The following is a 23,987-nucleotide window of genomic DNA, read 5'->3' as shown; positions in this document are numbered from 1 at the left end:
GTCAGTTTTACATCCAACAAATCACACACTTTGTTTCATCCTAATGATTGCGATCCCCTCCATAGAACAACATGTACCCCACTTCCTCCCTGTACTTCCTATTCCCATTCCACCCTCCTCCCCACCCCCTCTGAGCCTTGTCACCAGGTAAATGTTGCCCTTTTAAATCATCAGTGGTTGACAATTCCATGGTGAGCTTATCGTACCAGTGCCCTTGTCCCCCCTATATACTTATCCACCACTTGGTTGGAACTTGGTCCATGAAGATGAGTTCCCTTCCAGACCTGAAGGGAGATTGAGGACCACAGGCTCAGGTTCCTCCAGTCTCTTTCTGACCAGTCAGCACAGTTTGTTTTTTATAATTTTGACTTTTGTTCCACAGTCTCCCGTTCTCTCCAGGACCTTCTAATGTGATTCCTTTCAGAGCAGTTGGTAGTGGTAGCTGGGAACCATGCAGCTCTTCTGGTCTCAGGGTGTTGGACACTGATGGTCACATGGTTCATTAGGCCACTCATTGATTCTAAGCATCTTCAGTCCTCATCACTCTTCTTTCTTGTGCACGTGGAGAGAGCAGTAGCTGCACCTTAGCACCTGTGATGTTTTTTACTCTGTCATACATAATTGCCTGGTGACACTTTGGTTAATGCGCCAGACTGCAAAGCCATTTGAACGGCAAGGTTGGCGGTTCAAGCTCACCAGCTGCTCCTCGGAAACCCTATACAGGGCCCACAAGGATAGGTGCTCTGCTATTTCTCTATCTACGTCCAGTGCTATGATTAGTAAGTGTTTGTTTGATAAATAACGAGTTCCTCATTGCCTTTGGACAGCAACTCAGTGTGCATAGGCCTGGACCAAAGATGAGTCAATAGAAAGCCCCTTGGCTCTAGAAAGACCACACGTACCATTGACCACAATGTGCTACAATAAGTGTTTATTTTATTTAAAAAGTTATTGAAGAACAACAAGGCTGTTTGGTGATAATGATGCCCCCAGATACACAACCCCAAGGAAAAGATGGAACTTTCACCATAAAAAAGACGCTCAAAATATTGAACAAATGTGAGCACCAAGAAATTGGCTCACACTTGTGTGTGCTCTAAATGTGTTGAGATGGGGGCTGGCAATGTATATTGGAATCTGAGCTCTCTTTGACTTCTTATCATGAGAAGTTTCAAATTTACAAAAACACTGAAAGAATAGTTCAGTGAGCACCCTTTGGTCTATCATGGAGAGTCAACAATTTAACTGCATTGTATATGCGACACACAGTAGTTTACTCATGCTATTGAAAGAGGTGATTTTATAGGCAAAATGGCATGGGGTTTTTCATCTGTAACTAGCAGTTCTGTAATGGTACACCTCTATCTACGTCTGTCACTGTGACAGTCATAACAGTAGTGCTGAAAAGGCCCTGGTGTGGTCACGGTGTGTGCGCCAGTTCTCGGCTGCTTCCGTACCTTCAGAGCTTCATTTCTCCAATTCACTTCCTCAAATAGGACATGGAAATTTATCAGGGCTCACCTTTATGTGTTTACATTTTATTCACTTTAACCCTCCAGTCGTCCTGGCAACCTGCTTGTGATCCACATTTTGAGACTATTTGACTTGTTCTAATTACTGCCAAGTTCACTCGGACTCCTGGCGCCCCCATGTGTGTCAGAGCAGAACTGTGCACCATAGGTGCTTCAATGACTCAGTTTTTCATCTGTTAGTATTTTAAATCCTGGTGTGGCGCTGTGGGTTGATGCGCTGGACTGCAAGGTCGGCGGCTCAAGTTTGCCAGCTGCTTCTTGGAAACCCTATACAGGGTTGCTATGAGTCAGAACCGACTTGATGGCACTCAACAACAACAAAATGAGAGAACCCATCCACAATTGTCGGGAGTTGACCTTGAATCCTGGTGACTCTCCATGCATCAGAGTGGAACCGTGTTCCACAGAGATTTCAGTGACGGAATTTCAGAAGTAGATCAGCAGATTTTTCTTCCAAGACATTTCTGGGTGGACTGGGACCTTTTAGCCTTTTGGTTAGCCGCTGACTTCAGTAACAGTTTATACCATTTGGGGGTTCCTCTTCTCTCTATTTAAATGCAAACCCACAACCACAGGGAACTGCTTCTTAGGGTTTCTGAGACTGTAAATCTTTATGGGAGCAGACGGCCTCTTCTTTTCCCCACAGGCAAGCTGATAAAAGACAAGTTTATCGAGCCTGTGGGAGGAATGTATCTATTTTTTTTTCCTCCCTGAAGGCATTGATTCTTGGTTGTTTATAGGAGGGAGAGTAAAGACCATCAAGCACAATCATATCCGGAGGACTCCCACCTGACCCTGTCTCTCTCATTGCTGTTTGTGACCATAGTCCTGCCTCATTCTCCCCCAAAAGAACCCACCCGGTAGAAAACGATTACCCACAACACAGGGGACCGCTCACTGAGATGCAAAAAGACTTACTTCAGCCCTTACTCTGCGCCAAGGAGCCCTTATATAGTGGTCAGTGGTTCAAACCCACCAGTCAACCCTAGGGACAAAGATGAGGCTTTCTGCTCCCACAGATATTTAGTCTCAGAAACTCTATGGAGTTGTTGGATTCTGTTCTCCAGGCTCACTATGGGTTTGACCCAACTCAATGACTGTGGGTGGGTTTAGTTCTACATGCCAGACGGTACGTAAAGTTTTGTATATAAATTGCTTCATGTGACTCTCACAGTCCCATTGTGTGAAATAAGGGAACCGAGGTGAAATGACTTACCCAGTCACATTGTTGTTCTTGTGAAATGCTGTTGAGTCGGTTCCAACTCATAGCGACCCTGAATAGTGTTTCCAAGGAGCAGCTGGTGAGTTTGAACCACCACCCTTGTGGTTAGCATGTTATTCATCCTGCAGCGCCACATCTGGAGTCCTGCCCAATCACACAAGGTCAAGTAAATACCCTTCATCTACTCCTGTCAATTCAATTTCCCTTTAAAAGGAAAAAAAGGAAGTAATACCCATAATTCCACAAGAGATAACATTTCAGACTATGCAAACACAAGGCGCCTTCAAAAAGTTCATGGAGAAATGCCATTATCTTTTTTTTTTTTGGAAGTTTTTATTGTGAATTGAGTGATAGTTTACATGGGAGAACATCAGCTTTACACTCATTGTACTTCGTTTAACTGCAATGACTATAATCCCCTCCATGCATCATCATTCAACAGCATTTGCTTCCATTCACTCTGTTTATATATATATATCTTGTTTTTTTTGATGTACACAGAAGCCCTCAGGAATGTATAACCATTCAAACAACCAAGCCGGCCGCCAGCACACAGCCCCTCTCCCTCCATGAGTCCAGAGGCCCTAGCCACTCCATCTCTCCACGTCATCATCTCTGCTTCCATCTCTGGTGTCACTGCTTCTCTGGATAGGGTCCCACATTCCACTCTCCTCCCTTGATGGTCCCAGGATCCTCTGATCCTGGACTGCAAGATCACCACTCCCCTCCTTTTGTTACAAAATGTCTACCTTTACATTTGCAACACTCACAATCAGTCTTGATAGCAATTATTCACTATTGAACCATAAGAGTCTTATCCCCATCTCCTTTCTTTCTTTCTTTTCTTTTCTTTTTTCTTTTAATTTAAAGTTGTTATTGTGCATTGAGTAAAAGCTTACAAGGCAGATCATCAGTTTTACATTCAACAAATCATACACCTTGTTTCATTACAATGATTGTAATCCCCTCCATGTATCATCAGTTAACAGTATTTCTCTCTATTCACTTTAGCTTTTAAAAAAAAAAACAAAAAACACTTAGGTAGATACAATAATTTACACCACCAAAGGGCACGTTCTGCAAGCCTGCCTTCTGTCCGCCAGCTCTTAGTCCCTCACTTCCCATGAATCTAGAGTCCTCAGCTGCTCCCTCTCTCCGTGTCCCCATCTCTGCCTCCATCTCTGGTGTCGCTGCTTCTCTGGATAAGGTCCCACACTCTGCTCCCGCTCTTCCCCTTTGATGTCCCAGGGTCCTCTACTCCTGAACTGCAAGATCAACTCGGGTTCCTTTTGTGTATGATGCTGTTGTTGTTAAGTGTCGTTGAGTTGGCTCCGACTAATAGCAAGCCTGTATAGGATTTCTGAGAAGCGGCTGGTGAATTTGAACCTCGGACCTTGCAGTTCAAACTAACCTTGCAGTCCATTGTTTATCCTACAGCTCCACACCAGGAGTCTTATACTTATGATGGTTGTTTTTTTTTTTTTAAGTGTCATCAAGTCAGTTGCAACCCATAGCGATTCTGTACAGGGTTTCTGAGGATAGACACATATAAATATAGACATGTATATATACACTTGAAATTAATTGTGCCATTTTGTAATCTGACTGTATCCACTTAAAAATATGACTCATTAACAACTTGTGATATGCAAATGACACAATCTTGCTTGCAGAAAGTGAAGAGGACTTAAGATAACTGATGAAGATCAAAGACCACAGCCTTCAGTATGGATTGCAACTCAACGTAAAGAAAACAAACATCCTCACAACTAGACCAATAAATAACATATGATAACTAGAGAAAAGATTGAAGTTGTCAAGGACTTCATTTTGCTTGGATCCACAATCAACACTCATGGAAGCATCAGTCATGAAATCACATGATGTATTGCATTAGGCAGATCTGTTGGGCAAGACCTTTTTTTAAAGTGTTCAAGAACAAAGATGTCAGTTTCAAGGAAGGTGTGCTTGACCCAAGCCATGCTATTTTCGGTAGTCTCATATGCATGTGAAATTTGGGCAATGAATAAGGAAGCCTATAGAAGAATTGATGCATTTGTTATAGTGTTTGGAATATTAAAAGTACCATGGATGGCCAGAAGAACAAACAAATCTATGTTGGAAGATGTACAGCCACAATGCTCCTTAGAAGCCAGGGTAGCCAGACTTTGTCTCTCATACTTCAGACATATTATCAGGAGGGACCAGTCCCTGGAGAAGGACATTATGTTTAGTAAAGTGGAGGTTAGTGAAAAAGAGGAAGACCCCCCAATGAGGGTCGCTAGGGATCAGGATCAACTCAACAGCAGTGGGTTTTCATGCATCTAATATGTTTGTTTTGTGCTTTATAGGAAAGTGTTTTGTTATTTTAAAAACTGTCTCTCTAACAACCATGTGAAGTACATACTATTTGTATCGTCATTTCTCAGATATGGAAACTGAGGCAGGAAGTAGTTGTGTAAGTTGCCCATTGTTGCTCCACTAGGAAATGGCAGAATTGGCATTCCGGAGTAGGCAGTCTGGTTCCAAATTGTAACCCTATTGCTTCTTGACACCAATTCATCCAACATTTTTGAAAGCCTCAAAATGCGTAAGAGAAAAACAAAGTACAAACAAATGCTTTGGCCATTCAAAATGGAAACCCTGCCTCCTCATTTGCTGGGATGTGTTTTCAATGGGTATATTGCCCTAGACTTGTCCACTCCTGGTAAATGAATTGAAACAACAGCATGGTGTTACAATCCAAACAAACCTAACCTATTGTTGCTGAGTCAATTCCGACTCGTAGAGACCCTGAAGGACAGGCTAGAACTTCTCTTCAGGATTTCTGAGACGAAGTTTTTACAAGAGCAAACAGCATCATCTTTCTCCCATGGAGTGGTTGGTGGGTTCGAACTGCCATTTTTCAGTGAGCAACCCAATGCTTACCCCACTGCTTTACCAGGGATCCTTGTTGTTGTTGTTAGGTGCCATTGAATTGGCTCTGACTCACAACGACCCTATGCACAACAGAATGAAACACTGCCCGATCCTGGGCCAAGCTCACTACTGTTGCTACACTTGAGTTCATCGATGCTGCCACTTGGTCAGTCCATCTCTCTGGAGGTCTTCCTCTTTTTCACTGACCCTCCACTTTACCAAGCATGATGTCTTTCTCCAGGGACTGGCCCTTCTTGATAACATGTCCAAGGTCTGAGAGACAAAGTCTTGCTTCTAAGGAACATTCTGACTCTGCTTCTTCCAACAGACTTGTTTCTTCTAGCAATCCATGGTACCTTTAATTTTCTTCTCCAACACTGTAACTCAAATGCATTGATTCTTCTCTCGTTTTCATGATTCATCCAAGGGTTCCTTGGCTCTTCAGCACATGCTTACTACTCCCTGTCTTATGATTGTTGTTGTTATGTGCAGTGAAGTCGGTTCCGACTCATAGTGACCCTGTACAGGGTTTCCGAGGCTATAAATCTTTATGGGAGCAGAAAGCCTCATCTTTCTCCTGTGAAACAGCTGGTAGTTTTGAACTGCTGACCCTGAGGCTAGCAGCCCAATTTGTAACCACTATACTACCAGAGCTCCTTGCTTTATGGTTAACCTTTGATAATCTCTTTCCTTTTCAATGATGCAGACTTGACTTTATGGTAAAGTTACTTCCCAATCCACTGGAAAGAATGGTTTTCTCAACTCCTTTCCTGTGGGTACTGAATAGAAACTAAAAATGTCATTTTGATTGTAGACAGGGGAAACCCTTGGAATGTTGTCACAAGAATCCATCATGTTAGTCACTGAGATATTATTTCACTGTAAACTCAGAGCTCCCAATCTGAGACCAGCTGGGCAATTTTAGAAAAACCCAAAGATTTGAATCTCCCTAGCACCCAGCTGGTGAGTCCCCTTGGGATCTCAGCCATGGTTCAGCCACGTGGTTGATGCTCTTAACAAGGTTAACGCTTACTAACAGGAGGCAGTGAGGGATAACATGGTCTCCATAGACTGCTTGTCTTCAAGGTACTATGTGACCAACTTCCTACATGGAAATTAGTCAAAAGAATAGAGACATTTCAGGTGTGGTGTTGCCTAAACAATTAAACCCACAGCCATCGAGTTGAGTCCAACTCTTGATGACCCGAGAGGACAGAGTAGAACTGCTCCCTGGGGTTTCTGAGTCTGTCAGTCTTTATGAGAGAAGACAGTCTCATCTTTCTCCCGTGGCAGGTTCAAACTGCTGACCTTTCAATTAGCCGTCCAATACTTAACCCTCTGGACCACCAGGGCTCCTTCAAGCTATTAACAGCACTACAAAAGACTGAGAGGAAAAGTAATCCAGATGTCACTGAGTGGACCTCAACTCACGGTGACTCCATCAGAGAAGAACAGTGACTCATAGGGTCTTCAATGGTTGATGTTTCGAAAGCTGATTATGAGACGTTTCTTCTGAACCACTGCTGGGTGGCTTTGAACCTCCAATCTTTTGTTTACCAGCCAAGGATGTTAGCCATTTGCATCACTCAGGGACTCTGAAAACTGACAGAATATTTCACTTTGGTATGCATGTTTATGAGTTGGTGGGTGTATTCATAATGTCTTTTCTACCATATTGACTAACGCTTTGAGCATGCTCCCTGGCTTCCTTTCTACGTCCTATCCTCTTTCTTTCAGGGCCTTTGGCCATTGCACACTGAGAATCATATGGTCCCTTTAGAAATGATGGTCTTTCTTTTCTTGGAGTACTGAAGTCTGTCTTCCTGAAGTCCGGAAGTCGTGTGTAACTACATTCATTCTTCTACTCCCTTGTTGTTGTTGTTGTTAAGTGCTGTTGAGTCGGTTCCGACTCATAGCGACCCTGCACAGGGTTTCCGAGGCTGTAAATCTTTACGGGAGCAGAACGCCTCATCTTTCTCCCGCGGAACCACTGGTAGTTTCGAACTGCTGACCTTGCGGTTCACAGCCCGATTCGTAACCACTACGCTACCAGAGCTCCTTAGGGCTATATAATTTGGCTTTCCCCCAATCTTTCTAACACTTCTGCCTCACCAGCCATTTCCTTCTTGTGTCCAGAAGTAGGTCAGGATTATGAAATGTCCTTATTATCTTCTTCAAACAACCAAAAAACTAAATCCACTGCCACTGAGTTGAGTCTTACTCATAATGACCCTATTAAGAGATTCTTAGACTAAATCTTTATGGGAGGAGACAGTCCCCTCTTTCTCCTGAGGATTTTAAGCTGCCAAGCTTTCTGTTAGTAGTTCAATGCCTAACCCACATGGACACCAAACAAACAAAATCAAGCAACAGCCAAACACTTAATGGCTCTGCTTTTAAATGGATGAAACTTTGGTAGTTCAGAGATATGCACTGTGAATCACTATATTGTTGTTATTGTTAATGTTAGAGACCATTGAGTTGATTTTTGACTTTTGATGCTCCCCACAGATTTTTGTAGATTTGCCCCACAGACTTTTGAGGCTGTAATCTTTTCAGAAGCATATTGCTAGAACTTCCTTCCATGGATCTGCTGTGTGGATTTGAACTGCCAACATTTGGTTTAGTAGCCGAGTACTTAACCTTTGGGCTCCATGATTTCTTCTCATCACCGTACAGAAATGCCTTCTGACAAAGGTGTTAAGGGCACAGAATACTGGTATCAGACAAACATGCATTCCAAGCTACACTGTTTGGGATCAACAGGGATTACTTCTGGGTACAATCCTGTCCCGTTATTTCTTTTTTTTTTTTACCTGGTGCCTCGAGTTCAAGCTCACCAGCTGCTCCTCAGAAACCCTCTACAGGGTCTCTAGGGGTCAGAACCGACTCGACAGCATGCAACAACAACAACAATCCCTATCTTAGATAATACTGGATCAGCACTAGATTGCTAACTGCAAGGTCAGTGGTTCAAACCCACCATCTGCTTGCTCTTCAGAAACTCTGTATAGGGTTGCTATGAGTCAGAACTGACTCAATGACACTTAACAACAACCTTTGATAACACTCTCATGTCTGTATGCTCTGAACCACCAAATCTGAACTTGTATTTTTTTTACCATGGAGCTTAGAAGGAGTGCAAACACTGAACCACCTTGCTGCTATCCAAAAGATTGGCCATTCAAACCCACTCAGAGAAAGACTCGCTGACCTGCTTCTGTTGTTAGGTGCTGTGGAGTCAGTTCCGACTCTAAGCAAACCAACCTATTTGTATGAGGTGTCCGAGGAGCATCTGGTGGGTTTGAACTTCCAACTTTGTGGTTTGAAGTCCAGTGCTGATCCTATAGCTCCATACCAGGAATCCCTAGAAAACACCAAGGTGTAGTTCTTGTCTGTCACATGGGGTCGCTATGAGTCAAAATTGATTCTACAGCACTAACCACGCCTTGGAGTCCTGGTGTGGCGCTGTGGGATAAAGCACTGAACTACAAGTTGATTTGCACTGCAAGGTCGGTGGTTCAAATTCACCAGTCCCTCCTTGGAAACCCTATCATAGGGTTGCTATGAGTTGGAACTGATTCAACAGCACTGAACAACAACTACAACAAACAATGTCTTAGTACTCATCACCCAAAACCCAAACCCAGCCTGCTGATTCTCTGTCAGTATCTCAGAGAACTGCCCCATAGGGTTCCTTAAGAAGCAGATGACTTCATCTTTCTCCTGAGGGACAGCTAGTGGGTTTGAACTGCCCACTTTCCAGTTAGCAGCCCAGTGCTTAGCCCTCAGCACCACTAGGGATCCCTATTCCAGGAGCATCAAAAAGTTGGTAGAAAAATTCCATTATCTTTGAATTCCATTCAAAATGGACGTTTTGAAACCCCCTGGTACTTATCACACTGTGTGTAACTAGCTCCACCACTCATCTGTCAACTTCTTATGGGTCTTCTTTCAGTGACCCCCGACTTTGCCATGCGTAATGTCCTTTGCCAGGAACTGCTCCATCCTGATAACATATCCAAAGCACATGAGACGAAGTCACACCATTCTTACTTCCGAGATGCACTCTGACTGCACTTCTTCCAAGACAGATTTGTTTATTCTTTTGGTAGTCCATGGTACTTTCAATATTCTTTGCTAACACCATAATTTGAAGGCATCGGTTCTTCTCTGGTCTACCTTATTCATTGCCCAGCCTTTGCATGTGTATGAGGGGATTAAAAATGCCATGGTTTGGGTTAGGTGCACCTTAGTCCTCCAAGTAACAACTTTGCTCTTTGATATTTTAAAGGAATCTTTTGCAACAGAATTTGTCTAATGCAATACATCATCTGATTTCTTCACTGCTGCCTCCATGAGTGTTGGTTATGGATCCAAGTAAAATGAAGTCTTTGATAAGCTTCACCTCCGGAGGGTCTTCCATAGTTATGGGAAGAGTCCAGAAAGTATAAGGGCATAGTTCTGGTGTCTCTGAATTTCTGGCCTCGATCAGTGCTCCTTAAACAATACCGTGCATGTGAATCACATGGAGATTCTGAATCAATAGGTTTGGGGCAGTGCCTGAAATGTACATTTCTAATAAGTTCTCAGATACTACTGATGTCTGCCCAGAGGATACCACTTTGAGTAACAATGGTTGGTCTAGAATGCAGACGCCTCCTTGTTAGTTGAACTTCAAGGAGTGGGTCAGTGTCTGAAGGACGACTCCTCCCACGCACACTTTTGTTCGTTTCAGCATCTCCTGCAAGAATTGGGCTAAGTCTCTCTTTAATTCTTTTTCAAACAGCATATCTAAGTTTTGCAACCACAGACACCAGCCAGGAGAATATATATTCCATGCTGAAAATGATGATGCTGAGTTCACAAAAACATTTACGTTGCATATAAAAAGTAAGTAAAACCATCAGAAATGTTCATTTCTATTTTGTAACTCCCTCTGGGACAGTTTCCAAGGAGCCTTGGCTGCTGAGCTTGAACCGCTGCCAAACTGGTTTGCGGTCCAGCGCATTAGCCCACAGCACCACACCAGGACTCCATATATGTACATATATAGGAACACAGTGGCTCCATATGGAAAGCACTGGACTGTGAACAAGGTCAGTGGTCCTAGCCCATTAGCTGCTCTGCGGGAGAAAGTTGAGGCTATTTCTACGAAGATTTGTTGTTGTTAAGTGCCTTCGAGTCGGTTCCGACCCATAGCGACCCTGTACAGGGTTTCCAAGGCTGTAAATCTTTACGGGAGCAGAAAGCCTCATCTTTCTCCTGCGGAGTGGCTGGTAGTTTCGAACTGCTGACCTTGTGGTTCACAGCCCAATTCGTAACCGCTACGCTACCAGAGCTCCTTTAAAGCCTTGAAAATCCTATATAGGTTCGTTATGAGTTGGAACCAACTTCATGCATATATATATATAGTCCTGGTGTGGTGCTGTGGGTTAATGTGCCAGATTACAAAGCCATTTAAACTGCACGGTCTGAGGTTCAAGCTCACCAAAAGCTCCTCAGAAACCCTATACAGGGTCACTATGGGTTGGAACCAACTTGACGGCACTTAACAACAACATATATATATATAATTTTTTCATACAGTCCAATAACTCAGAGACTCCAAGAAATCCAAAGTAGGCATCTTATCCATTAAAGAGTAAATCGTAGCCGAATCAAGAGTGCATTTTATGGCTCATTGTTCAATCTTTTGTTATACTGACAGGACCTTCTACTTTTGCTGTGTACTTTTTGGTGTTTTGTTGATCCTTTTCTCATGGGACCAGCCGTGTCCACATGTTAACCCAGTACAGGAAGGGGACCCCCAACCCTGCCCACCCCAAATGTCTGTCGAAGTAAACATTGACCACGTCCACGCTTTCCACAGGCTCCATCCAAGTGGCACTGATGATGTTCATGTTTGCAATTATTTCCACTGTTCATTTCCATGTGTCTCCACCACCTTTAATGGAAGCTCAGTGCCCCCAAGCCTAAGAGTTCCCTTTCCCCTTCCCTCCATCTCTAATAATCACTAGGAAGACTTTGTTTCCTGTATTTGGTTATTCTAGATGCAGGTAGTCCCCAATCGATGATGGGGTTCTGTTCCTACCACTCTGTTGTAAGTCAAATCTCTCTCTCTCTTTTTTCTAAAGTTTTCATTATCATTGCCTTGTTTTCTCCCTTATCTTTATAAATCTGATCTTTATTTGTCTTTGGGAATTGAAAATATTCCATATAAATTTACAGATGCCATCAGTCAATTCTGTGCCACCAACTTGTATATGGTCCATGTCACTAATGAAAAGACATTTTTTAAAAGAATGGTTCCAAGTGTGAGTCACATAACTTGGTTATATCCAAGGTTGAGGAATGCCTCATATGATGGGATCCTACGGTATTTTTCCTTTTGTGTCTTACTTCTTGTGTTTAGTATCACGTTTCAAGGTTCATCTGTGTTGTGGCATGTATCAGAACTTCATTTGTCTTTGTTTCTCTTACATGACCTTATTTCATGTTCTTCTCTGCAGGGAAACCTCAAGTGCTGGCTGAGACATCAGCGAGCCAGGCCTCTTGTTCCTCCGATGGGTACCCACCGCCATCTTGGACCTGGAAGAAGTGCTCAGAAGAGTCTTCCAAGTAATAGGAACATTGGCTTCTGTTGTGACGGAAGGATGTGAAACCCACTCTCTGTGCCGTACAGACCCTTTCATGAGTGCAGTTTAAGAAGAAATGATGAATTCTTAAAAATGCTTCCTTTTGGAAGCAGTCATCATTTCAACGGTCATAGGTTGATTCTGATAACCCAACATCTGCTTTGTGGGAGAATGATGAGGCTGTCTGCTTCCTTAAAGACTGACAGTCTCAGAAAGCCTATGAAACAGTTCCACCCTGTCCTCTAGAGGTGTTATGAGTCAGAATCAATTTGAGTGCAGTGAGTTTGCTTTAGTTATAGATAGCCTACGTTAAGATTAAAAAGAAAAACAAAATGTCTGTGGATGGGCAGAGATCTGGTGAGGCGCTGTAGATGAGCACTGGACTGCTAATCACAAGGTCAGCAGTTCAAACCCACCGGCCACTCTCAGAAACCTTATACAGGGTTGCTATGAGTCGGAACTGACTCTATGGCACTTAACAACAGCAACGATGGACAAGGTATAAATGTAACCAGGAGGAGTGAGAGTAAAGCCATCCCATAGGGTAGCTAGAAGTTGGAACTAACTCAGTGGTACTGGGTTTGGTATAATCGATTAATCTGTGACTAAAGCTCACTTACTGAAACCCTAGCTTCCACCCTGATGCCAGCCCAACCAGCCAACTTCTCCATCTGCTACTCCTTTTCAGCTGCACAGAAGAAATCACAGAAGGGGTCTGGAATAAGAAGACTCACAGAAAAGTGTTTGGACAATGGATATCCAGTAGCACCCTCAACATCAGCAAGGCCGTGATGGGTTTCCCGGTCACGTGCTGTGCATACAATTCCATGGGTTCTTCTTGTGAAACAATCCTATTAAAGTCATCAGGTATGCCAGAACCATTCCTGTTGGACTCGGACACTGGCAGGAATCCCCCACTGACAAGTTAGTCCCTGCTGCCATCTCTCTTTGGGGGAATTTCCCAAGAGAATGGAGTAGATTCAGTGTGTGAGTCAAACAAGAATCCCCCTGTCATTATGCTGTTTTGTAGCTCAGTGTGAAGCCCCTCTTACTTAGGATAGCATGATCATGAGTTGTAGTCATCTAGGAAGAACCATGAATGCATCATGGACAGCAACTGAAAGGTTAAATCCTACAGAAAATGAGCACGTGGTTAGCATCTCCCTCATCTTCCTTATTTCCCTTGAGCCTATTGTCCTGTGGAGTCCTGGCCTGGCACTGCATGATAAAGCACTGGGCTGCAAGGTGGCTTTGAATCTCAAGGTTGGCAATTCAGACTCAACAGCCACTCCTCTGAAACCCTATACGGGGTTTTTTTGAGTCGGAACCGACTTGTCAACACTTAACAATCACAATAACATTGTCCTGTAATTTTTCATTTTTTAGAGCTCCTGAAGCTCAACTGTTCAGAAACTTAGGCGCCTACAGTTTGTTGTTGTTGTTAGGTGCCATTGAGTCGGTATGACTCATAACGACCCTATGCACAATAGAATGAAACACTGTGGTCCTGGGGCAACTTCACAATCATTGCTACATTTGAGCCCATCGCTGCTGCCACTGTGCCGGCCCATCTTGCTAGGGGTCTTCCTTTTTTTCTCCGCCCCTCCACTTTACCAAACATGATGTCCTTCTCCAGTGACTCATCCCTCCTGATAATATGTCTGAAGTATGACAGATGAAGTTTGGCCATCCTGGCTTCCAAGGAGCGCTCTGGCTGCACTTCTTCTAACACAGATCTGTTGGTTCTTCTGGCAGTCCATGGCACTTTCAATATTCTCCTCCAACACCATAACTCAAATGTATCAAATGCCTACAATAATAGTGTAGAATCACCAGCCTCCTAAACTAACTTCACATTCACATATCTTCATAGAGGAAACACAAACCTCTCTTATCTAATATTTAGAAGGGGGGCAGGGGGCTTCAAAAAGTTCATGAAAAAGTCCATGATTTTCCATTTCTTTTATTTTTACCAACAGTTTGAAACCCCCTCATACATACTGTGATTTTTAATAGATGTAACTCTTAGAACACTAATGAATAACTTTTTAAAATTAAAATAAAATTTTAATAGATGTTTAGTGCAGTGTTGTTGTGGTTAAGTGCTGTCGAGTCTGTTCTGACTCAGCAGCCCTGTATAGGGTTTCCGAGGCTATAAATCTGTACAGGAGCAGAAAGTCTCATCTTTTTCCTGTGGAGCCACTGGTGGGCTTGAACCATGGACCTTGTGACTCACAGTCCAGTGCTTGTCCTACAGAACCACCATGCTCCCCATTGCAGTGTTAGGTTTATAGAAATACTGTGCAGAAATCTCTGTAGAGTTCCCATGTATCTTCTCTCCCCATATTGTTTCTGCTGTTATTAAATATCTTGCATTCTTGTGATCCATTTGTTACAGCTGATGGATCATTATTGATATCTGATTATTAATTAATGTCCACAGCTTTCATTGGGGGTCACTCTCTTTGTGTTGTATATTCCCATGGGTTTTGACAAATGCGTAATGTTGTGTAACCACCATTACAATATCATATAGAATAACTTCACTGCCCTCCAAATGCATCTCTCTTCCCCAGCCCCTGGCAACTGCTAATCTTTTTATTTTCATTTATGGTCTTTTTCTGAATGCCATATAGTTGGAATCACAAACTATTTTGCTTTGATCAGATTGGCTTTGTTCACTTAGCAGTATGCATTTAAGCTTCCTAAATGATTTCTACTTTTTAATGTGTTCAGAAACATTGAACACTTCTTAGAGAGGAAACAACTTTTCAGTTGGTCCTCATGTGAACATGACCTGATTTTCTGTGGGGAGTAATGTTGATGTGGAGTATGAGTAAGAACTGAAAATAATGGTTACTAAAAAGGATGAGGGAGATCATATTGAGCCAGTCCTGGTGTGGTGCTCTAGGTTAATGCGCTGGACTACAAGGTCAGTTTGGACCATAAGGTCAGTGGTTCAAGCTTGCCAGCCACTCCTCGGAAACCCTATACAGGGTTGCTATGAGTCGGAACCGACTCGATGGCACTTCACAACAACAAAACTCCACAACTTGTGATACAATCAGGAATTGTCACTCAGTGCTCCGTGGTGTTCTTGTTTTTAGGTCTTTTCACTTTCATCCAAGACAACATCTCTTTCTACGCAACAATTGGACTCTGTCTTCCCTTTATTGTGGTTTTAACTCTGCTACTTTATCACAAGTACAAAAAGGTAAAAGCAAAGGTCAGAATTCATCCTTGATTCCTATTTCTGCAGAATTGCCCTGTTCTTAATGATTTCATTCTCTCATCATTATAGCAATTCAGGTATGAAAGCCAGCTGCAGATGGTACAGGTAACTGGCTCGTTGGATAACGAGTACTTCTACATTGACTTCAGAGATTTTGAGTATGATCTCAAATGGGAGTTTCCAAGAGAAAATTTAGAATTTGGTAAGCACAAACTGTGGCCAATACTTCTGTAGCAGTTCCCTCCTGTTGGGAGAGCGTTCAAATGCACTCTCGATGTTTCTCTCCTAGGCAAGGTGCTGGGATCCGGTGCTTTTGGAAAAGTGATGAATGCAACAGCCTATGGGATTTGTAAAACTGGCGTCTCAATTCAGGTTGCAGTTAAAATGCTGAAAGGTACGGTCAAGTCGGACAGTACCTACACTGGTGCGCAAAGACAGGAGGCAGAATCTCCTAACTTCCCTTTTTCCACGGTTCTTTTCATAAAAGCTTTTATTGTAAACTGAGTAATAGTTTACATGGGATAAAATTGGTTTTGCACTCAACCTATCCTATTTTGTTTCATTGCAATGATTACAATCCCCTCCATATATCATCGGTTAACAGTATTTGCTTCTATTCCCTCTTTTTTTTTTTGATGTGCACAAAAACATGCAAGAATATATAATTGTTTTAACAACCAAAGGACACATTCTGCAAGCCTGCCTCCTGCCTGCCAGCACCCACTCTTTCTTTCCATGAGTCTAGAGTCCTCAGCTGCTCCCTCTATCCATGTCCCCATCTCTGCCTCCATCTCTGGTGTCGCTGCTTCTCTGGATAGGGTCCCACATTCTGCTTGTGCTCTTCTCCCTGGATGGTCCTAGGTTCCTAGAATGTAAGATTAACTACTCCCTCCTTTTTGTTACAAAAGTTATACCTTTATAGGTTGTGTAAAGGTTGTGACAGTCACAGTTAGTCATGATAACAGTTATTCACTATTGAATCATAAGAATCTTATCCCCATATCCTTTCATCAGACCTATCTAGACAAGATGAAAACTATTCAGTTGGGACTCTACCTTCTCCCGCACACTCTGAAACTAAACTCCCTCTTGAAAACTTGTAAGCCAGCCACTGTATGCCTTTATAGCCCTCCCATTTTAGGTAGCCAATATCTAAGTTGCCCATCCCTATAAACCCTGTGTACAGAGGGGATATGGTTAATCCTTGATGTGAAGACTCCTTCCCCCTCAATTGGTATTTTGAGCTACTACCTCCATTAGTGTAGGTCAAAGTCATCAAATTGTAGCAATTTATACTTATTTCCTTTATCAAATGTCTTTATTGGCCTAAATTTGAATTATTTGAGTTCTGATCATCAAGCCATAGAAGCTAGTTCAAATGAGTACTATCTGCAAGTTTGGGTGTTCTTATGCATCTCCCCTCACTTAATATCAGCTGGATGCTTCACTCTCAGCTCTAGCCCTCCATGGCTACGTCCTTGTCCATGGGTTCAGGAGTCCCCAGGTCTCAACACACTTCAGACCAGCCAGCACTTCCTCTTCTCTCTCTCATCTCCCGGTTGACAGGAATCTAATGGAATGTGGTCAAACTCAACCCATGTCTTCATTGCTACCTCCCCCCCTCTTCCACTCACCAGTAGACCAATGTGTTTCCTTTGAGTTTCAGTCTTGGACGGGGGTTTGTCCTGAAGGGACTTGATTACTTGCCTTGATGGCTGCCCGGTGAACAACTTGCTTGTTCTTATAGTAGCCAATCAAATTGTCGTTTTTGTTTTTGATTTTTTTCCTACTGCTGTTTCTTTCTGGAAGTGTCTTCTGTCACTCTAGCTGTTCCAGGTTGGTCTGCTTGTCCTTTCTAGTGGAAATTTCCTACCTCAGAAGGTTCTGGATGGGGCTCAGGATTCCACCTAAGGGCCTATCCACTACAAAGGCTCCACAAGAGGCCTATTTCACTGGGTAAATTCTAAATATTCCTTTTAGATATTCCAATCAGTTATAAGTTGAAGACGGACTTACAAGCTTTCTGTAATTATGTTTCCTAACATTCTCTTTATTGAATTTCTCTTTGTTATTGGAGATATGAAGTCCTGGTGTGGCACTATAAGATCAGCACTGAACTGTTAGCCTCAAGGTTGCCGGTTCAATCCTACCAGCCATGCCTCAGAAACCCTATGCAGGGTCGCTATGAGTCGGAACCAACTCGACAGCACTTAACAGTAACATGGGAGATGTCGTTGTTGTAGGGAGATGTTGTTTCTTACGTTACTAACATAGACTCTAGGTGGTGGTGGTGGTGGTGCACTCTCTAGTCCATTCAGTGACAGAGAAGAACTGTCCATGGTGCTTCCTAAACTGTCATAGGTGGTGGTGGTGGTGGTGCACTCTCTAGTCCATTAATGTGACAGAGAAGAACTGTCCATGGTGCTTCCTAAACTGTCATCTTTGTGGGAGAAGATCACCAGGGCTTTTCTCCAGTGGAGCGACTGGTGGGTTCAAACCGCTGACCTTTTAATTGGTTATTTAATGCTTAACACACAGCACACCAAGACTTCTAGACTTGGGGTAAAAACACTAGTAGAAGCTCTGGGTATCCTGTCTTCCCCTTCACTGCTCCATCCGGCCCCTTCGCTCTACCTACGGCCTCTTGCTAAGGTCTTCAGCGATCACAGTGGTCACCAGGTGGATGAACTCATCCCAGGGCTGTTTCCAGACCTCATGCTGATTATTGTTCAGCACAAATCAAGACCGATGACTGTGGATTCCATCCAAAACGTTTTCTTCTTTTGATTTCCATGTTGCTAAAGTTTTCTAGCCTGCATAGGGTTTCTTCCTGCCTTCCCGATGGCTTCTCCCAGCTCTCTGCTGGCTCATCGTGGTCTAGCCAGCTTTCTGCATGGAGTGCCCCAGTCCTCCTCCTGTGTCTTCTTCCTTTTCCACCCTGTTTGCTCACAGAGGCCAAGCTGACCTACCCATCCACATTTCACCTGGTGGACCAGTGGTTCTCAGGAGGATTTCTCCTTTGAGAGCTTCACATACATCTGCCCAAACGCTTGAATATCTCCCCCAAATCCCTTGAATTCAGATTATTAAAGCTCCCCAAGCTGACCCTCCATAGTGCTGTATTTCTCAGTCAATGGTAACAAACCAAAAACCCAAACCCACTTTAGTCAATTCTGCCTCATAGCAACCTTATGGAATAGAGAAGAGCTGCCCCTTAGGGTGTCCAAGGCTGTAATATGATAAGCACTGAATTACGAACCACAAGGTTGGCAGTTCAAGCCCACCAGCCACTCCGTTTGAGAAAAATGCAGCTTTCTGCTCCTGCAAAAGATTTACAGTCTCAGAAACCCTATGCAGGGTTGCTGTGAGTCAGAACTGACCCAAGGCACTTAACAACAAAACAATCTTTATGGAAGCAGATTGCCACATCTTACTCCCAAGGAGGGGCTGGTGGGTTCCCATTGCTGGTCTTTTGGTTTGCAGCCAGGTGCCTTAACCACTGTGCCACCAGGGCTCTGATTGGTAACTGGCACCACTGAATAGCCACACTCCATACATTTAGGCAAACCAGAAACTTAATAAACTGTCCTCTTTCTAATATCACTGTGTGGCATTGTAGGATAAGCACTGGGCCACAGGTCAGTTTGAACCACAAGGTTGGTGGTTTGAAGTCACCAGCTTCTCCTTGGAAACCCTACACAGAATCACTATGAGTTAGATTTGACTCAACAGCACTTAACAACAACAATAAGTTATTCCTATCTGTCTTTCTCCTTGATATCTCTTTTATCTCCATTACCTATTAGACGAGGAGTCTTGGTGTGACACTGTAGGATAAGCACTGGACTGCAAGTTCGGTTTGAATCACAAGGTCAGTGGTTCAAACTCACAAGCTGCTCCTTGGAAACTCCATACAGCGTCACTGTGGGTCAGGACAGACTTGCGGCACTTAACAACAACAACAACAATAGGCATAAATAATATGGATCTGCTCTGAATGAAGGAATGACTTCATTCTTTACGGGCATGTCATGTGTTATGTGTCCTTGGATTCACAGACAAGGCAGACAGCTCTGAAAAGGAGGCTCTCATGTCGGAGCTGAAAATGATGACTTACCTGGGAAGCCATGAGAATATTGTGAATCTGCTGGGAGCATGCACCTTGTCAGGTAAAACCCACTTCCACCTGCAACAGTTGCTCAGAGGTGTTATAGTGCAGAGAGGATATTTGTTCTTTTCTTCTCAACCACAGTGGGCCCTCAAACCCAAGCAGAATTAGATGTGAATGTGGTCTCTGTCTCTCGCTATCTATATATACAAGAGGGCTTCAGAAAGCAGTGGAACAAATTCCATTCTCTTTGAATTTCATTTGTCCACCACATTTTGAAGCCCCCTGTATATACGTAAGTCTCCTGGTGTGGCGTTGTGGGTTAATACGCTGGACTGCAAAGTTGGTTTGAACCACGCACGGAGGTTCAAGCTCACCATTCACTCCTATGAAACCCTATACAGGGTCACTATGGGTTGGAACTGACTCGACGGCACTGAACAACAATAACAAATCCTATGCAGGGTCGCTATGAGTCAGGAACGACTCGACGGCACAGGACAACAAACAACACATGTATATGGAGTCCTAGTGTGATGCAAGGTCGTTTGACCTGCAAGGTCAGTGGTTCAAGCTCACCAGTTACTCCTCAGAAGCCATATACAGGGTGGCTGTGAGTCAGAACCAACTCGACAACACTTAACAACAGCAATATACATGTATATGTGGAGTCCTGGTGTGGTTCTATAGGGTAAGCACTAGACCGCAAGGTCAGTTTGAACCACAGAGTTGGTGGTTCAAACCACCAGCTGCTCCTCGGAAACCCTACACAAGGTTGCTATGAATCAGAACTGACTTAATGGCAGTAAACAACAATACACGTGTGTGTGTGTGTGTATCTCACACATACAAACACATGTAAGGGTCGGTTGAAAAGCATTGCTGCAAAATCATAGACACCTTTATTGAACAAAAGTATCCAATGTGAAGCTACTGTTTCTCAACATCCCCTCCATCTAGTTTAGGCACGTCTGAAGGTGGTGTTTCCATCTCTCTGACCCTTCCTTGAAGAATTCTGCGTGATTCATTTTATATCACATCAAAATGGCAGTTTTGACATCCTTGAGGAACTCAAATCATGTTTCTTCTCAATGTTCTTTGAGTTTGGACAACAAAAAGAGATCTGAGGGGGCAAATTCAGGGTTGGAGAGTAGACAGGCTAAGGTTTTCCAATGAAATTTTCATAAGGCAGCCCTGGCTAACTTCAAAGAATGAGCAGGTGCATTGTCGTGATGGAAAAAAAAATGCCTCAGTGTAACTTTCCTGAACTTTTTCTTACCAATGCAGCTGTCAATTTTCTTCTGACTGCTCCCTAATAAGTTCCCATGATCATCTGTGTCCACTGAGAAAATATATCAAGAATATCATTGTTGTTAAGTACCATGGAGTCAGTTCCAACTCATAGTGACCCTGTACAGGGTTTCCGAGGCTGTAAATCTTTACGGAAGCAGAAAACCTCATCTTTCTCCCATGGAACTGCTGGTAGTTTCGAACTGCCAACCTTGAGGTTAGCAGCCCGATTCGTAACCACTGCGTTACCAGAGCTCCATATATCAATAATGCCTCTTTGAAATCCCAGAAACTAGTCCCCATAACCTTCTGAGCTGATCGCTCTACTCTGAACTGAACTGACTCAGCAGATCCACTCAGAAGTCATTATTTTGGTTGGACCTTTTTTTGAAGTCACCCCAATGAGATTAAGCGTCCTGGTGTGGTGCTGTAGAATAAGCACTGGACTTCTAATGCTAATATTGGTAGTTCAAGCCCACCAGCTGCATCTTGGAAAACCCTACACAGGGTCACTATGAGTAGGAAGTGATGGACAGCACTTAACAACAACAGGGAGACTAAGACAAGCCATCTACTGATTGCAGAGACGTGTTTAAACATGTTTTGTTTGTTGTAACAACAAACTGGTCAATATTGTATGACCTGGAATCCCAGCAGCAGTACTTTGTGACGTAAGACCCTTGTCTATGACGTATTTAAGTCAAGTGGTTCATTATGAAGAGTACCACTTTCTCTTACCCACTGTAGTGAGATGCTTCACAAAATTCTCAAAACTTCCACTTAACAAATAACACTGCAAATACATCATGGGGTGTCTAGTTCTGCCTACTCAGCTGAAGGCTGCCATAAATGCAGGGGAGTTGGGTGGTGCCTCAGGTGGGCTGTCTTCAAGCAAGGCACAGTCCAGACGGGATTTCCAAGTTCATTTCCCCATCTCTCAGGCAGCGGTGAATTACCCCATAAGCAAGGTAAGCACGGGCTTACTGGTGCTTGCTTACTCACATGGTTTTAACCACACTAAGTACTCCCCTCTCTGTTAGGAATTGCAATTCTGAAAGAAGCTTTGAAGCTGTGGGAAGGTGTTAGGGGGTCGGGAGGGAGACAGAGGCCAAGCCATACCTAGAAGTGGAATCTTTGATGTGGTTTTTTTAAAAAAAGTGAAAGTATGTACTACAGATTAGTAAATTAGCACAAGTAAACCTAAGCTTACCCTGCACTGCCCTGGGACTTGCTTTCTGATTAACTTCTGCCTTGTTGTTGTTGTTATTGTTGTTAAGTGCCATCGAGTCGGTTCTGACTCATAGCCACCATGCGTAGGGTTTCCCAGGAGCAGCTGATGAGCTTGAACCTCTGACCTTGCAGTTCACATGGCTTTGCAGTCTGCCGCACTAACCCACAGCGCCACACCAGGAAAACCTCAAATGTGCTCAGAAGCATACTGTCCCTTGGGCACCATGCACAAATGATAATAAAAGAAGAGAAAAAAGAAAATGAACCTAAGTGGGGGGTTGTTATATGGTTTTCCCTTCTTAGGCAAGCAGTGAAGCCTCCAAGATGGGCCATTGTTGACAATCAGCTAGCATCTTTGCCCCAGTTGCACACTGGGGAATCCAGGTAGTCCGGGGCTATTGGTGAGGCTGCTTGTATCACGAGAGCTAAAGTGAAAGGCAGAATGTTGAGCAAAAAGCTGAGGTGGACCTGAAAGTCTAAGAAGGGATTTGTTGTTGTTGTTAAGTGCCGTCGAGTCGATTCTGACTCATAGCGACCCTGTGTAGGGTTAGCACTAGAAGCTTAAAAATGTTGATGGAGACCTTCCATTACCTTTTCATTCCATTTGTCCACATGCTTTTTGAAGCCCCCTGGGAACTCCCTTGGCATCGGAGGAGCACTGAGCCCTCCCAGGTTCTGCTGGAAGTAACTTGGGGACTCCAACCCCCCTAGTGAACCTGTACCTGTTTTAGGACCCGTCTACCTGATTTTTGAATATTGTTGGTACGGCGATCTTCTCACCTATCTCAGAAGTAAAAGAGAAAAATTCCACCGGACATGGACGGAGATTTTTAAGGAACACAATTTCAGTTTTTATCCCACTTTCCAATCACATCCAAATCCCAGGTAAGAGATGGGGGCCAAGGTTTCTTAATTATGCATCACAGAACACCAGACTATGCTGGTTAGACCACCCAACCGGCCAGTTTCGAAAGGCCAGCACTGGGGGTCTGTGTGTTGGAAGACATAACACCGTTTTAGGCGTAGCTTTCCTATTATTCTCGAGTCACGGGACTTCCTTTTCCCTATGGAACAGCTTCTGCCGTGACTGTTGTTAGCTGCTAGTGGCTCAGTTCCGACTTATGTTATGACCTGTAACATAATAAATCGTTACCATCCTGTGCCAGTTTCATAAGCATCGGTGCACCCCAGTTCATTCTGTAGCCACTGTGCCTCTTGAGCATCTTCCAACCAAGAGGATACATCTCCTAGTAGTGTATTGGACACTAGTCTGCTAATTTTTATTGGCTAATTTTCAGAAACAGATTGCCAGGACTTTCTTCCTACTCTGCCTTAGGTGGGAGCTCCACTGAAACATGTCCATCATGTCTGACTCTTCTAGCATTTGGGAAAACAGTAGCATGTCTTCCAGCATCATAGCAACATGTAAGCCACCGCAGCAGGATGAACTGACAGACAGGTGGTGCTTTCTATGATTTCATTGTTGTTGAGTGCCATTGAGTTGGTTCCAACTCTTAGTGATCCTGTATAGGGTTTCCAAGGAACAGCTGGTAGATTTGAACTGCCGACTTTGTAGTCAGCAGTCCAGTGCTGATCCTAAAGTGCCACACCAGGATGACTATTATTAATTAATTTCACAATCAAGGAAAATGTTACTGAAGAAATGGCTGCATCAGTACCTAGAGAACTGCCAGAAATTCAAACCAGATTCTCAAGAGGATGTGGAATGAGAGGTATCATTGCTGATGTCAGATGGATCTTGGCAGAAAGTGGGGAATACCAGAAAGATGTTTACCTGTGTTTCATTGACTACACA

At 43.5% G+C, this 23,987-nt stretch overlaps 1 protein-coding gene across 1 annotated transcript in view; it reads left to right on the top strand.

The window, feature by feature from the left end:
- Positions 1–23,987, top strand: part of FLT3 (fms-related tyrosine kinase 3) — a 102,480-nt gene that overhangs the window by 60,196 nt on the left and 18,297 nt on the right. Inside the window, exons 12-19 of the mRNA XM_006832042.1 lie at positions 10,463–10,566; positions 12,186–12,294; positions 13,000–13,178; positions 15,419–15,525; positions 15,613–15,745; positions 15,833–15,937; positions 19,602–19,712; positions 22,903–23,056. Coding sequence (XP_006832105.1) covers positions 10,463–10,566; positions 12,186–12,294; positions 13,000–13,178; positions 15,419–15,525; positions 15,613–15,745; positions 15,833–15,937; positions 19,602–19,712; positions 22,903–23,056 — 1,002 coding nt within the window. The remainder of the gene's footprint in view (positions 1–10,462; positions 10,567–12,185; positions 12,295–12,999; positions 13,179–15,418; positions 15,526–15,612; positions 15,746–15,832; positions 15,938–19,601; positions 19,713–22,902; positions 23,057–23,987) is intronic.

The sequence above is a fragment of the Chrysochloris asiatica genome, unplaced genomic scaffold (genome assembly GCF_000296735.1).
Source record: "Chrysochloris asiatica unplaced genomic scaffold, ChrAsi1.0 scaffold00005, whole genome shotgun sequence".
Classification (NCBI taxonomy): Eukaryota; Metazoa; Chordata; class Mammalia; order Afrosoricida; family Chrysochloridae; genus Chrysochloris; species Chrysochloris asiatica.
The sequence above is the reverse complement of the archived record's forward strand: the minus strand, read 5'-3'. Positions and strand labels throughout refer to the sequence as shown.